Source organism: Battus philenor, unplaced genomic scaffold, assembly GCF_028537555.1.
Source record: "Battus philenor isolate CCGP_79_NKW_IND1 unplaced genomic scaffold, ilBatPhil1.0.hap1 SCAF_6, whole genome shotgun sequence".
Classification (NCBI taxonomy): Eukaryota; Metazoa; Arthropoda; class Insecta; order Lepidoptera; family Papilionidae; genus Battus; species Battus philenor.
The window spans coordinates 14,791,752-14,807,390 of NW_027181726.1; the positions used below are offsets into that span (position 1 = coordinate 14,791,752).

Consider the following 15,639-nt stretch of genomic DNA (forward strand, 5'->3'; position numbering starts at 1 on the left):
GACTAAATTAAACATAAGGATTTTATAACAGAACACAACAACAAACAATCTGAAATATACAAAAAGGCTTGAGCTTTATCGCGTACATGGGTAACAAGCCTGCTCCGCCTTGTAAATCGCTTCCGCCTGTAACTTACGGTTCCGCCGAAGTCGCGGCGGAGCGCATTGTATGCCGAACCTCCGTCGTTTCGTTTCGCATTGATGTGGTAAAGTTTTTGCGTCTCGAACGCGTGTGCGGCGGTAGAAGTTCGTTACAAGAGAATTTTAAATCATTCGAGTTCGGTTCGGACCATAAAGTGCATAAAGTTTTTTTATCGGATGCCATTTTAAACGGTATGTTTTGAATTTTATTTGAATAAAACTTTAAATGTACGTCTGTTACTATATACGTAGATTATATATACCGTAGTTTATGTGTCAATGTCATTCATATAATAATTAATTATTAATATCTATGATTATATTTTTTCCTTTAACAATAACAAATTTAAAAAAAAATGTTATAAATATTAGTCTAACTACAAACATACTGTTATTTTATAATGTATTTTGTTTTAGTTTTATTCGACATGACAAATTGTTTGTTCCAATTTCAATTTTACAACACGCGTATTGTACAAGCACAAGTACATGTGAAATATGTTTATTTTTTAAATATTAAAAATAAATAAAACCATTTATTAATACTGATTTAGGCATAGAAAAATTATAAGACTAGTTGATGGATATTTATTAATAGCTTGCTTCTGAAAACGCTATTTTTTAAATAGCAATTATTCGTTATTACAGACGATAATCAATAAAATCGCGGATGAAAACTATCAAGTAACTCTACTTAACTATTATTTTATGCTTTATCGCTATATTTTTAAATGTAGTTTTTTGCAATTTAAAGATTTAACATGAATATTCATAAAGTCAAAAGTCCTTCGTTTTTAGTCATAAATATGAACTGTCAAAATCAACTTATTTTTATATAAGAGTATATTAACCTATTACGTATATAGAAAGCAATGCGATAATCATGGCTATTAATTCCAAATCTTTTATCTCGGGTTTTTTTCTTCGAATTGTTTATAAATAAATAATTAATATCATTTTCAAAGTATTTTAATGTACGTATAAAACAGTTGTTTAATATAGGGAAAAGTGTTTTTAATTTACAAAAATGAAAAAAGCAGCCTAATGAATTGACTTAACCTTTCAAAATCACTACTCCAACTCTGTATCTAAGCGTAGGGGCATTGACCGATAGTATCAGCCTCATTGCAGTCCTCGTTTGTCGCTTCGGATTGTAAATTGTCCGGCAAATTAAAATTTATCAAAATTCAAAATGGTCAAATCACGTGTACTATAGCCAATAAAACTAAGTTGACCACGGTTACATTTGTAACTGACGGCCAGTATCATTCTGACCCAAACAAGATTAAATGAATATATCTTTAATAAGTGTGCCTTATTTATATTTATGTTTTTATTACGAACCGCTGTAAATAAAGGCTTTTACAGTAATATTTCAACGACTTCTAGCGTACCCTAAATGGTTCCTTGTTTGTGCAATCAATAATTTTGTCGTTATCTGTTTTAGTTTCTTTTTTATTTCAAATAATTTAGACAGTTTATCGTAAGAAGGTGTGTGGAAGTGATGCCAATAATAAATCCAAAGAAGTTGACTGTGAACTCTTAAGTTGACGCAATTGGAACTCTCTTAGAATTGTAGGATGCCTTTATATAGGACCTCAATCTGATTTTAATTTGTATCAAATTGAGCTTAGCATTCTTATAACCTTCACAATTGATCACTTTAAATGATTGTAAGTGAATAACAATATTCTTCTTCTGTTCTTTATCAGAATAATCGATTTTTGGTTATAATCGATATGTTATCGTTATTATGCAATAATTTCATTATCGTCTTTGTTTTCTTATGACTTTAATTTTTTAACAAAAGAACTGTTTTCGTCGTATCTAATTTAAATAAAAATATGTTTATAATTAGGAAGTTAATGTACCTTAAATAATTGTAAAATGAAATAAAAAAATCGATAGAAATATTAAATAACAAATGAGTACCATTAACAGACAAATAATAAATCGCTCTCAAGGCAATCAAGATTATATTTTAATCTGTACGCGAATACATTGGCCTAGACTAGAGGTTTAAATGTATTAATCTTATTTTACTATAAGCACTGGACCTGAAGTAATGAGAAGACACACACGGCGTGGGAAGACTAAATCGACCGACGACATAGACAATATAGGTTGTGGAAAATCAACACTAGACCAAGACCAAGGTTATAGTGACATTCGTTTGCCGGTTGATTGATGATTAGACGCTATCATCATCATTGTCGTCATTTAAGCCATAAAATGTCTACTTCTAGGGATAGGCTTCCCCCATGGATATTCAACAGGACTGGAAAGAAGTGGTTTGCATCTTTATGAAGACTTTAATAAGTATTTAATGGAATCAGGCGTTACCTTGCGGGAGTCCATCCTAAGTAAGAAAAGGACCAATATTTAGCCACGTCCGCACATGCAGTGGTAGTCGTGCAACAAAGCGCACCGCCCGCCAGCCCGCTGATAAATGCGCATGCGGCAAACAACGCGAATAACACAACCGCCACCGTCAAATCACTCAACACGTGTTTCACCCCTCCACGGGGCATCTTCAGGAGTTATGTTACACCGATTAGTGCCAAACACAGAGTTGACAGAGGGGTTGCACGACTACCACTGCATGTGCGGAAGTGGCTAAATATTGGATTTTAATAAGGTCATCTGATCACTTTGTGTTCTACCCACTACGCTTGCTGGTTCAGACACCAGATTTGCCACTTCAACTTATCAATCCGCAAGACCAATGTCTTACCAATGTCTTTCGTTTCCTCATTCTTTTTCGATCTCGATTCACACTATAAACTATTATTATTAATTATAAAAATATTTTATTTATATTAAAATATTACTTTTCAAATACACGCTTTTCTGTTAAACTGACAAAGTTTAAAAAACTACCTTGAGTGTAACAACCTTTTAAATGCCGCAACTAATTATTAATTTGTCATATTTAATACATTTTTCATGGTTACAAACGTCACGTTTTCATTGCATTGTAGTGTAAAAACATTAAAAAAATTTTATCTTCGTCGAGTGCTCTTGACAGAACACTTAAATTGAGGATCATTAGATGGCTTTCATTGATTACTTAATCATATCTTACTTAAGCACAAAGCGAAGATTCAAGGTTGTAGCGGTGAAATTTTTCAATTGATCCGACCATCGCAAAACTGTTCGACCTCTAAATCTTTTACCTTTAAATGAAGAGAACAAAAGAGAATGTGATGAATGAAAGAGAATGTAGCAATAGAAATTGTGTAGGTTTAGACAGGAAAAAGAAAATTAATAGTGACAACAAAAAAAATATTGTTAAATAAAGTTCCTGTCCCAAAAAACATCGATTATTTAATGGACCCCGATAACAAAGGCTATTAAAAAAAAGATCTTGCGCCATTCATTCTACCTTAGGCAAATAGTATAGTCTTTCTTTTGTATAATGTTTTCAAAAGCTTTTTAAAATTGTAAGGGAATGAATGAAGAGACGTACAATACCCGATGATAAATATTGCACATATCGACCTTTGGAAAGAGACAATCGGCTAATTTCGGTTTCGTAGAGCGTTATCTCTGTCGCACGACTGACAAAACGTCACATAGGTAGTGTAGGACAGAGATAATGCTCTACGAAATTAGCCGATTGTCTCTTTCCAAAGGTCGATGTGCAATATTTATCGCCGGGTACTGTATTACTTGTATTTAAATACAGTAGTGGCTTTTACAAGCACAATTGCAAACGTCACACCTCAGCAAACGTTTTTTTTTTAATTATGTGAAATAAAACTTCGACTTTTAAGTCCACAGTACTTACGTTAAAGCAAATTAACTTTAAATCGTGACAATGATCCGACAATCGCTTAAATCAACTACAATCGCTTGATACCCTAAAAACTCAAGTCAAACATTACCCACGTTTGAATTTTTTTACAGATTTTGAAGGTTGGCAATGGTATCTAGGCAGAATATTTTACATTTTAAATTGGACTATGAAAATGGTTGCAGATTGGTCAATTCTCTTTACTCGTTCAACAGTTAAATTTAAAATTACAGTTAACATATCATACAACTTAGGTTTATCTATATGCGTTAAGGAAACAGTGACTCACGATTTTCAATCCATTTGTCTAGTTAGATCATAGTAAATTAAGATGCCTCTGTATTTTTTTAAGGCTGTTTTGGATTTCGAAGGGAAGTTATTACTAAGGATATAAGCTCCTCTGGGAAGAGTAGGTTATGTAAGATCTACTAACACTCTATCGATGTTCATCTCTTTATTGTCGCTTGAAGTACATATAAATTTATTTCGAACTATAAAAATTACTTAAAATTATGATTGATACTAAAAATTTTATAACTGGCCATTTTAAAAATATAATTAAAAAAGTAATTTGTAAATTTGAAAATAGAACTCTTTGCTAATCATTGCCATTTAATTTCACAAAATGGCGGAAACTTAAAGATTTTTTAGCGTCATTATGGATGTTACCCGTAAAAATTTTCTTTGTATATTTTTTAAGATTTTGTTTGTGGTTTAAATTTTTTTTGTGTTAAATTTTTTTTGTATTGAATGTGGTTTAAATTTGGTTTAAAGTTTTTAATTTTACAAAATGGCGGAAACATAAAAATTGTTTCAGGGTCATTATGGATTTTACCCGTAAAAATTTTCTTTGTATTTTTTTTAAGATTTTGTTTGTGGTTTAAATCGACAACATATTTTGATAACCTTGGGTTAGAAATGATGCAGCTCCTCAGGCTAGTTACGACTGGTTTAATGATCTCAAACGTGGTCATACTAATCCGTATCAAGGACATCTTTCAACATCGACTTCTAAAACTTACTTACTAACAAGTTTGAACACGCTGTGACATTGGAAGACAAATTAAAAATATTTTGCACGATCATTTAGCTTTATGCGAAAGAAATTGTTAAAACTAAAAATTTGATTTCTTAGACAATTGACCTTTATTAAAGACATATGACAAACAAAGCAAGGATTTAAAAAAACATTATAAACATACTTTGCGATTGTCCCCTAGTTTTCCTTTCAAGCTCTCAAGGTATCAACTCATTTACATTTAATTTCCTTATCGGGGATGTATGCAAATATCTAAAGGTCGTAAAGTTCTTGTCAACCTGTGATTAAAGATGTTTGTTATTTCTTGTCACTTCTTCTGGGTAGGTGGCGCTTTACGAACAAGCGCAAACTTCATTTTAAACTGCTGATTGTAGATGATTGTAATTTTCTTATATAATATAGTTATTTTAAAATTGATTTTGATGTCCATCTGTACGTCTTCGGGTCACAAAGAGCAAGTAAACGCAACAGTTTGTTTATATGTTTATAAGCACACCAGATACATTTGCAATAAAATGGTACAATTAAGCATTATAACGATTAAAAATTCTAGCTCCAAAATTGCATTTTAAATAGCCAATAATCAGTATTTTATACGCATGACGAGTATACTCATCAATACACGAAATCGTACCACTTGTCGTGACGAGTATACTCGTCTATCACAGTTAACTGTTTAAAGATGTGTACAACACTAGCAATATTTATCTCGCATATTTCTTAATGATTCTTTGCGATATGTTATAGGTAGAGGTACGGAATTTTCGCAAAAAAAAATCACCAATTTCGCATTTATATTTTTCAAAATTTGCAAATTTCGCATAAATTTCGCATTTATACTTTAAAATTATTAAATTTGGGTAAATTAGGCATTTATTAAACAAAAATTTTTGTTTAGTAATTTTATTGCTAAATATGAAAGTAAAATTTAACAAAATTTTAAAGTACAAGTCTTAACATCGAACAGTTTTAATTAATTAAAAGATAACATTGTAAAAAATAAAGATTCGACTTTTTAAACGTCGTTTTTTGGTCTGTACGACGAGATTTTATATGCAGAAGAAGCGTTAAGCGTCCACGCTGTTAATTGCACTATGTAATGCTGCTTTAGCAAAAAAACGAAAAGTTGCATTTGACGGCCAACAATATGTCCTGCACATTGGGGTTTTTATTTATTTTAATGGACCAAATAATTAGCCTATGACAGTGTGCATATTCATCAATTAGCTCATTTTGAGGAAGACCTTGGAAAAAAGAAAAATACCATACATTTCGCATTTATTCGCATTTATGAGTAATTTTCGCATTTATTCGCATCTATTTCGTAAATACGAAATTTCCGTACCCCTAGTTATAGGTAATATAGCATATTTACATGGGATATCAATATATAAAGCTTGCGTGTGTATAGGTACGCGGAAGCAGGTCTGTACCAGGCTGGTAACATCTCGTCGTCGTCGGGAGCGTCGTCCGGGTCCCACCCGGCGTCGCCGCTGCCACACTCGCTGTTCACGCACGAGCCCCTCTACCAGTTTTACAACGCGGCTAAAGTTGAGGTACGTACGAACACATACAGAACAAGCACATATACGAACGTATAAATAATAAAAAATCGTCAAAATTGCTGCAAACCGCAAAAATCGAGAACTACTAGTATAATTCTTCCAATGTAATTTTTTTTAATATTTTTACTAAATCATGGAGAAGGTTCGTATCGTCCATCCACTCTCACACTTCTAGGGCTTATTTAGTCGCTTCATGCTATAAATAGCGATTGAATTGTCGAATTACTTGCCCGCTGTCCTATTATCAGTTTCGCCTCTTACGCGATATCAGACAGAAGAGCAGTATTTTTCCACCTTTTATGTGCCATGCTCCTCCTTAGGTTTTTTAAGAATCTCACGCACCCCTATGTAACATAGAGATTTTTATAAAGCGAAAGAGTTAAATTCGTGTCATGTCCATTTTCGAATTTCTTCCCTTAACAATAAAATTGACCCCCTACGGTGCGCGGGCCCCACGTTAAGAAACTGTAGAGGATATTGTCGTATTAACCGCCTATTACGACTTTCCAAAAAGAGCCATAATGGTGCTATTCTTTTTCCATAGAAACCATAATAATTGTGTGGTCCACACGTGACCTTGACGTTAAACATGTCAATTGTATATAAATATAATACATACATATGTATATATATAATACATTATTACAAAAATCTTGCAGCTTGCGAAATAGATAACTTATTTTTGTTAATCTATACAAATAAATAAAATTGAATATCTATTTGTTATATTACAACATTCGCTTTTTACTACATGCTTAAGAATTATAATATACGGTAAGAATATACGGTACATACATCAAAATAAGATTTTTTTAAAGTTTTGTCTGTGTTTGTTCCGGCTATTCTGTAAAGTAGGTTGACCGATTTTGACAAGACTTATACTGGCAGGTAGCTGATGAAACGAAAAAAAAATGAATAATTTTTTTGTAAAATTCCACGCGAACTAAGCCGCGAGCACAGTTAGAAATAAAGTGATCGGCCTAACAAAGGTTTTATTAGGCGGACCGGAAACTAATGTCGTTTCTGTCGACATGTTTTACAGAAAAACCGATTGATTTTACCGCCTCGGCATTGAAAATGTGTATACTAGATGGCAAAAGGTTGCTGCTAACGTAGGAGAATATATTGTTCATCAAAAATAAAAACTTGTTAAAAATGTAATCGTGTGAATTCAACTTAAGTAACATTATTTTCCGATCCCCCTAATATGTTTTCTTTTGGACTGCCACAGATATATAAATAAGGGTAGAAAGATTAGGTAACTAGTTAAAAAATAAATTTGTTAGTACATACGTATACACACATAGATATCACAAAGTATTTCACACTATTACACGGAAATACTGTATAGAGAGGGTACTTTTATGTACAACATAAGATTGTGAACTTGAGAGACATGGATTTGATCTCTGATAGGCGCGCACTTGTAAGAAACAGCGTGACATAATACATTGGCAAAATCATATTTACGGATCTCCTTTTATTTTGTTACTAAGATCCACCCAAAAGATCTATTAGGTAGACTTTTCCTACGCAACCTTTCTACCTTTGATTATGACTTCAATATTTTTAACCCAAGTTATACAAATCAATTTGCAAGTAATAATTCAAACGAATCATATACGCTTATCATAAATTCTAAAAATCCATTTACAATTATAGATTATTCATACGCCATGTTGATTAAATATATTTTCACGACTGCGGACATCCTTTATAGCTTATCACTGATATGTTATTTGAGTTTTTAGCGAATAAAAGTAACATTTTGGTCAGTGAAGACTAAATTTATGATAGGAATTAAATGGTGCGATGTTATAATATGGATATGCCTTTACGATTATTTAGTTTTTAATTCAAATTTTTTGCGCACCATAGACAATAGAAAAAAATCAATTCATATTGATTGATGTCCTCCTATAGTACCGACTTTACTCACTCCTCTTTCGCAATACAACCTATTCTTCTCTGGAACGCGCTCCTCCCCACCACCACCGATATTAGGATGATCTGGAATTTGCGCCTTTAAAGTGAAGATTCGAAAGCTGTTGCTTGACAAGCTCACACAATCATCACGATAATTAGATTTTATTATTTATTATGTATATTAATAGTATATGAAGATATTTAAATATACATATATTTATTGGTATATTTACATATAATTAAAGTTAATAGTAGCCATTAAGATAGATATAAGATGTTTTTTATTGTATTGATTATTTTTATATTACTTTTTTTCTTTTTTTCGCCGTTACACATTAATTGTACGAGAAGTATTTATTAAACATAAATAAACAAATAAAGTTATATTATATAATATACGTTTTAGTAAAAAAAATGTAGCATTAATAATACATCGTACAGTAGAATTCTGCGCGTCCTCACTCGTGCCCACTTCTGGGCCGCGCCCACGTTACGTAGACACGATTTGTTATAACCTTGACATACTCGATTATATCATCTCCGTGCGTCCACACAATGATTATTATCTTAACAACATCAATAAAGCCGTTCAATTACCCGTTTATATACTATTTTTGGTTTACATTTTAAAATACACGCAATTCTTATATGTTTTGGTATCAATAAAATAATTTATTGTTTATATAAAATCCGTAGTCCGTAATCTTTAAGTCAATTGTAATAAACGGAATCAGATTTTTAATGAAATGCTGCAAAATATTATTGGAATACCATTTACAAAATTAAAAAGCATGTTAAAAATATATTGACGGAAAAGACTTATTAATAAATAAACGAATATTTATTAAATGACAATAATCCTTTGCAGTGATATCCTTTGATTATTTTGACTTCATTTAGGCTATATCTGATAAAGTGTATATGCATGTAACTTCGACATCGACACATCGACCTTTGAAAACAGAAAATCGGCTAATTTCGGCGTCTTAGAGCACTTTCTCTGTTCCACACAACCTATGTGACGTTTTGTCAGTCGTTGTCGTTCGTGCGACAGACAATTGTCTCTTTCCAAAGGTCGATGTGCAATATTTATCGCCGGGTACTGAACAACCGAGATGTCTTAGTATAAAACCAAACTTTTATCCCATGGGCCAATTCACAAGCCGGACACAATAATTCATTTATATCTCTTTTTATTCCACTAGCGATCATTGAAAACCGCTTTATTCATCATTTCTTTAGCGTCACGTTACTCGCTGTTCAAGGAATCGTTATCGTAAATTCGCTTTAACTTGAACGCGACAAACAAACCGCAATAGCTTTTATTGCGTCAGAAATGGCGGGAATTCACTGTCAATTGCGCGTCATTTAAAAAAAAATATAACGAACATTTAAATGACTAAATCAATGTTGAAAGAAGGCTTTCAAGTCGCGAATTAAATAAAAAAAAACATTGAGATATCAAATCTTATCTGTCAAAATTACAATTCTATACGTGCTTATTTGGTTGTTATATCCAACTGAACTGGTGCTGGCTGGCTACTTCTGCTTTTCAGACGCCCCCTGCAAGGCATAGACCTTCCCCAAAGTTCATCACGATGACTGGTACTGTGTTGTTTGCATCCAGTAACATCCCACGATTTTAACTATGCCGTTGGTCCACCCAGTGGGAAGCCTTCCCACATTTCGTCTACCGGCTCGTAGTCGTCAGTCGAGAACATTCCGGCCCCAACGACCATGGGCTGCAAATAGGTACTATCAGTGTATGTGTTGAGATCCACCATCGTGGACCCCCATTTTCATTTCATGGACCTCCAAATTTTTTTTCGCTGACGTAAAAACCCCTTGCAGGTTGTCATAGACCCCTAGGAGTCGATATAGACTACTTTGGGAATCACTGATTTAGACGATATATTTTTCTTTAAAAAATCAGCCCTTTTTTATATGTATTTGAAATCTAAATTCTGTCTCCGGATACTCTATATGAAACTTCAAAAATATACTTTATATACACAATTAATAAAAGCATTTAAAGATAAATATTTGTCAGAGAAATTAAAACTGAAATAAGCAATAATAAACATTTTCGAAATAACAGCAGGGTATGCGTGTATATCTATTTCACGTGTACCCTCGGTTGAGATCAATATCAAGGGCAAATGAAGGTCATATTAATTTTAGCGGTTAATTAGAATAATAAAAACAATAAACACAACAAAGCGTCGGTGTACAATTGCGTGTAAATTTGTTAATTACTCGCGGCGCGGATGTAGGTACAGACGAGTCATAAATTGTATTGTAACGTTTTATTTTTTTTTCCGTTGTAATGCTCTCTAAAGATAAAATTCACATGACAGTACTTTTTATGATCGTCTGTTAATTATGTTGGGGCTAACGTTGTAATGTTGTCATTGTTGGTATATTGTTTCCTTCGAGAAAAGACAGTCATAATCCACCCTACGGTCTAGAGCAGATGGTAAGAAGTAAAGGAAAATATGAATTGAATATGTATAATACTGTCAATTGGGATGCCACAAGGTGGAGTCAAGATATTGAGGCTAAAACTCACTGGATACTCGTCATCGTGGCAATCTTTGGAGTGGGGGAGGGGGGTTGCGATGCAATGGGCGTCACTAACACGATGATATTTTCATGTTCTGGTAGTAACAGGTGTTTACTTTACAGTCGGCGTGCCGAGAGAGCGGAGATTCAGACTCTGACGGGTACGAAGCGAGCGCCGCGCAGGCCCGCCCCTCCGCAATGGCGCTGGTGGCGCCTCGAGGACCCGCGCGCACTCTCTGGTGCGAAGTCCCCGAGGTCCTCAACTCTGCAGTCCTCAGTAAGTACTCCATCAACTCTTAAAAACTGTTAAATCTGTAAAATGCACTACAGTGCCTTATCATAAGCCAGATGACGTCCACTACTGGACACAGGCCTCCCCCATAGATTTCATACAAGAAATAACTTGTAGCATTTCATGTTTTTTTTTTCGTTGTAATATTCTTCGATCTATATCTGCAACTTATTATTATTCTTTTAAATCTATTTTATTTTTGACTCTGCTTCGCAAGGTGTTATAGTTGTGGAAAAGAAGCTCCACCACAAAACATCTTTTAGTAGTCGAACGACACAGGTTTATACATTTATAATAGAGTGATCAGATATAGCCTTAATGAAATGAAAATAATCAGGCGACATCACTGCCACGGATTTTCATTTAAAAATTCGTTTATTGAATAATAAGGTTTTTCCGTCCATTTATTTCTAATATGCGTATTGAATTTTGCAAACGAGAGTCCAATAATGTTTGGCGTCATTTTATTAAATATTCTTTTCCGTCGAATCCGCTTATTACAACAGAATTTAATAAATACGTTTTGCAGTCGAAACTGTTTTTCACGGTGTCTTGCAAACACACCACAGACGTCACATATTTTTTTTTAATACATACATGTACCAAATAGTCAAATAAACACTACTAATTATAAAAGAGTAGCGCTATGTTAAAAAAAAGTTATGTTAAAAAATTTTGTGATAACATTCATCTTTTCTCTTTAGGCTGCGTTCTCTTACGTCCCCTATTTTCTGTTTATTGTGATAGATTATAAAACATTAAGGGGATTCCACATGTGTGATTTTTATATTATATTTTAACATAACTTGATCCAGGTTCACTGGCGCCAGCGCAAAAGAGACTCCAGGAGGCGAAGTTCGAGGTGCTGACGTCGGAGGCGTCTTACCTGAACTCCTTGAACGTACTGGAAGCACATTTTATTTCGCACCCGGCTTTCCGTGATCCGCATATACTGCCGCCACACGACTGGGATACCCTCTTCGCTACAATATTGCCAGGTAAGAAACGTAACCTTTGTAATAAAAATAACTTTCCAGTTAAGCTAAAATACAATGCAATATATCTACTGAACTAATATAGTTAATCATAAAGAGAATTGGAATGTCTGTTTGTAATATTAAAATAACCTCATTTTACTAGAATAATCTTAATATACATATATCATTTTTTTATATATTTGTCAAACCTTGCGGAAGTCCATCCTAAGTAAAAAAGAACCAATATTTAGCCACTTCCGCACATGCAGTGGTAGTCGTGCAACAAAGTGCACCGCCCGCCAGCCCGCTGATAAATGCGCATGCGACAAACAATGCGAATTACATAACTGCCACCGTTAATTCACTCAACACGTGTTTCACCCCTCCACGGGGCATCTTCAGGAGTTATGTTATACACCGATTAGTTTGACACTCTGTGTTTGGCAGTAATATTGGTCCTTTTCTTACTTCTGAAATTGTTGTACCGATTCTGTGGGCACTTATACCGAAATGTACAATATAATAATGTGTTACTTAGAACTTAAAAAACTACCGGACATACGATTTCTGAACGTTTCCTTTGGCAATTCGTCTGCAACTAAATAAAAACTCATTATCATTATTCCAGTTCGCAAATGCTCGCAGCTACTGATGACTGACCTGGAGAAGTGCTGGCAGGAGAACATACTGCTGCAAGACATCTGCGACATCGTGCGGCGGCACGCTGAGGCTCGCTTCCACACGTACGTCAAGTACTGCGAGAACCAGGCGCTCATGGTGCGAGCTCTGCAGCGGCTTAGAGACCGACCCGCCTTCGCTGCAGCCCTCAAGAGGTACCCTCCTCCTCTTTTATTATCATCATCATATCTGCCGATAAACATTGTAATGCATAAACGAGGAAAAAAGAGATTGTGAAGGACAGAAGAAAAGTATAGAAGAATTCGAAAATGATAAATAAATTTTGAACCACAATCACGGTAGGGGAACGTAAATAATAATAATAAAAATGCATAAGCGAAAGATTGCCACAACCGAGCTTATTCATGTTTATTCCTAGAACATAATTATATTAATACTTTACCGCAATATATTTTTTTAACTATCGCTTAATATAAATAATTTTATTACTGTAGTAATAATTTAAAATAGATTTCTTCGTAGAAAAAATGAAATAAATAAACTTCCGTATATATCTTGGACTTATCTCACTAAAACTGAAATGAAGGTAAGTCGAACATATAGCAAGGCTGACAGAGGAGGAAAACGTCAAAGGAATGAGCAGACGATGTTAGCACAACGGCAAGTCCAAGCTCAAGACAAACAGCATAAGACAGAGAAATCTGAGCATCTTTCCAGGACGCTTTTACCTACGAAGGGGTTCTTGTAGATTAAAGAAACAAGCCAGTAAAACAAAAAAATCATAACTATGTAACTTTTCTTTCTACAAGAAATTAAAGGCTTCATTATTATTATTATATATCTTGGAACAATTCATCGCCTTTATACTATAAATGTTAGAGAACGCGTATTGTGTTTCTTTATAAATTAATAAAATAAATATTCTTTATTGTAAACACTAGGATACATTTAAATAGTTTCACAATAATATACAGAAAAGAACAATGGGCGGTCTTATCACACGTGGTAATTTCTTACAGACAACCATAGTATGGAAGTAAATATTGTTTATATTTTATAAAAAGATATATAGTGCATATCCCGTTAAGTAATAATTAAATAAATTGTTGCTCAGTATCGACAAGAGTTCGTCTTATTGAATCTCCTAAGAAATGTGTGTATGTAAAAAACTTTGTGAAATTGGTGCAGGCTGGAGAGTCATCCAGCGTGCCAAAGCCTGTCCCTTCACTCGTTCCTGATGCTGCCCATGCAGCGCGTGACGCGGCTGCCGCTGCTGCTGGACGCCGTGCTGCGCAACCTGCAGCCACAGGACCGGGAGTACGACGGCTGCATGCTCGCGCTCGCCACGCTCAATGACGTCAGTACACCCTCTTACTACACCTTACACCATCTTACTACACCTCACACCCTCTTACTACACGTCACACCATCTTATTACACGTCATACCCTCCTACTTCACGTCACACCCTCTTATTACACGTCACACCATCTTATTACACGTCATACCCTCCTACTTCACGTCACACCCTCTTACTACACGTCACATCCTCTTACTACTCATCATACCCTCCTACTACAAGTTACATCATCTTACACGTCACACCCTCTTACTACACATCATTCCCTCTTACTACACGACACTCCCTCTTACTACACGTCAAACTAGCATATACAATGCAATTTTAAAATCTCTATAATATGAATGTTTCCGCGGCTTTATTATGATTTTAATAAAAATTACTTGCTTCTCCGACACACAAGATACACAGTTTAGTTTTGTGCTAAACAACACATCTGTACATTAATTTTTATTTTACTTAATAATTCTTATTAAATTCTGCGTATATGAATTATTCGGATGTTCTCTTACGGGCTGTGAGTTAGGAAGCCCTGTTAACCCTCAATGGTCGGTTTACAGTTCGTGTCCCAGTGCAACGAGGGCGCGCGCAACACGGAGCGCGTGGAGGAGATGTTCCGGCTGGCGCGAGCTATAGAGTTCCCGGCGCACGTGCAAGACGCGCCGCTACTCGGGCCCGCATGCTCGCGCCGCGATCGCAAGTCAGTACCCACACTTCGCACACACACACAAACACATTCACAAACATGCGCACGTATGTAGAGAGAGAGACAGAAATAAATAGCGAGAGACACACGCAGACAGAAATAATATAATACAAGGAAAGATGGAAAAATAAATAATTTTCATTTCTCTCTGTACCGAGAGAGACAGAGAGAGAGAGAGAGAGGGGGGCACTTACATGTACACACGATCCCCACTCGCAATTTAATTCTACACTCTAAAATTACTTGATATAAAGATTGTATAACATCGCTAGGAAAAATGCATACTGCTGCAAATGATACAACATTTGAAATCACTCTTAGTTTTCACTGAAACAATAGACTATTAAACTAGAGCTAATACAATCATGCCTTAATATAATCCAACGATTCTCTCCTATAACGTCCAAGCAAATAACAAAAAATAAATTAAAAAATTACAAAGGAAATATATTGTTCGAGAATAATCTTCGGTCTGTATAAAATGGCAATATTTGTATGACAGTTTAACACAACATTGTATCATCGAGGCCCATTGCTGGCCAAAGTGTTTTCGCATAATTTATCACCTTACTGTTTAGTCAATTTTTAATTTCCTTATAATGCAACCTGAAATTCTATCCCTATTAACATTTCACTA

General features: G+C 34.6%; 1 protein-coding gene across 1 annotated transcript in view; it reads left to right on the top strand.

Moving 5' to 3' along the window:
- The window catches only part of LOC137930386 (rho guanine nucleotide exchange factor 15-like), a 41,968-nt gene that overhangs the window by 23,150 nt on the left and 3,179 nt on the right, over positions 1 to 15,639 (top strand). The window contains exons 8-13 of the mRNA XM_068773627.1: positions 6,388 to 6,532; positions 11,153 to 11,306; positions 12,137 to 12,319; positions 12,927 to 13,131; positions 14,126 to 14,294; positions 14,857 to 14,996. Of these exons, the coding sequence (XP_068629728.1) occupies positions 6,388 to 6,532; positions 11,153 to 11,306; positions 12,137 to 12,319; positions 12,927 to 13,131; positions 14,126 to 14,294; positions 14,857 to 14,996 (996 nt within the window). The remainder of the gene's footprint in view (positions 1 to 6,387; positions 6,533 to 11,152; positions 11,307 to 12,136; positions 12,320 to 12,926; positions 13,132 to 14,125; positions 14,295 to 14,856; positions 14,997 to 15,639) is intronic.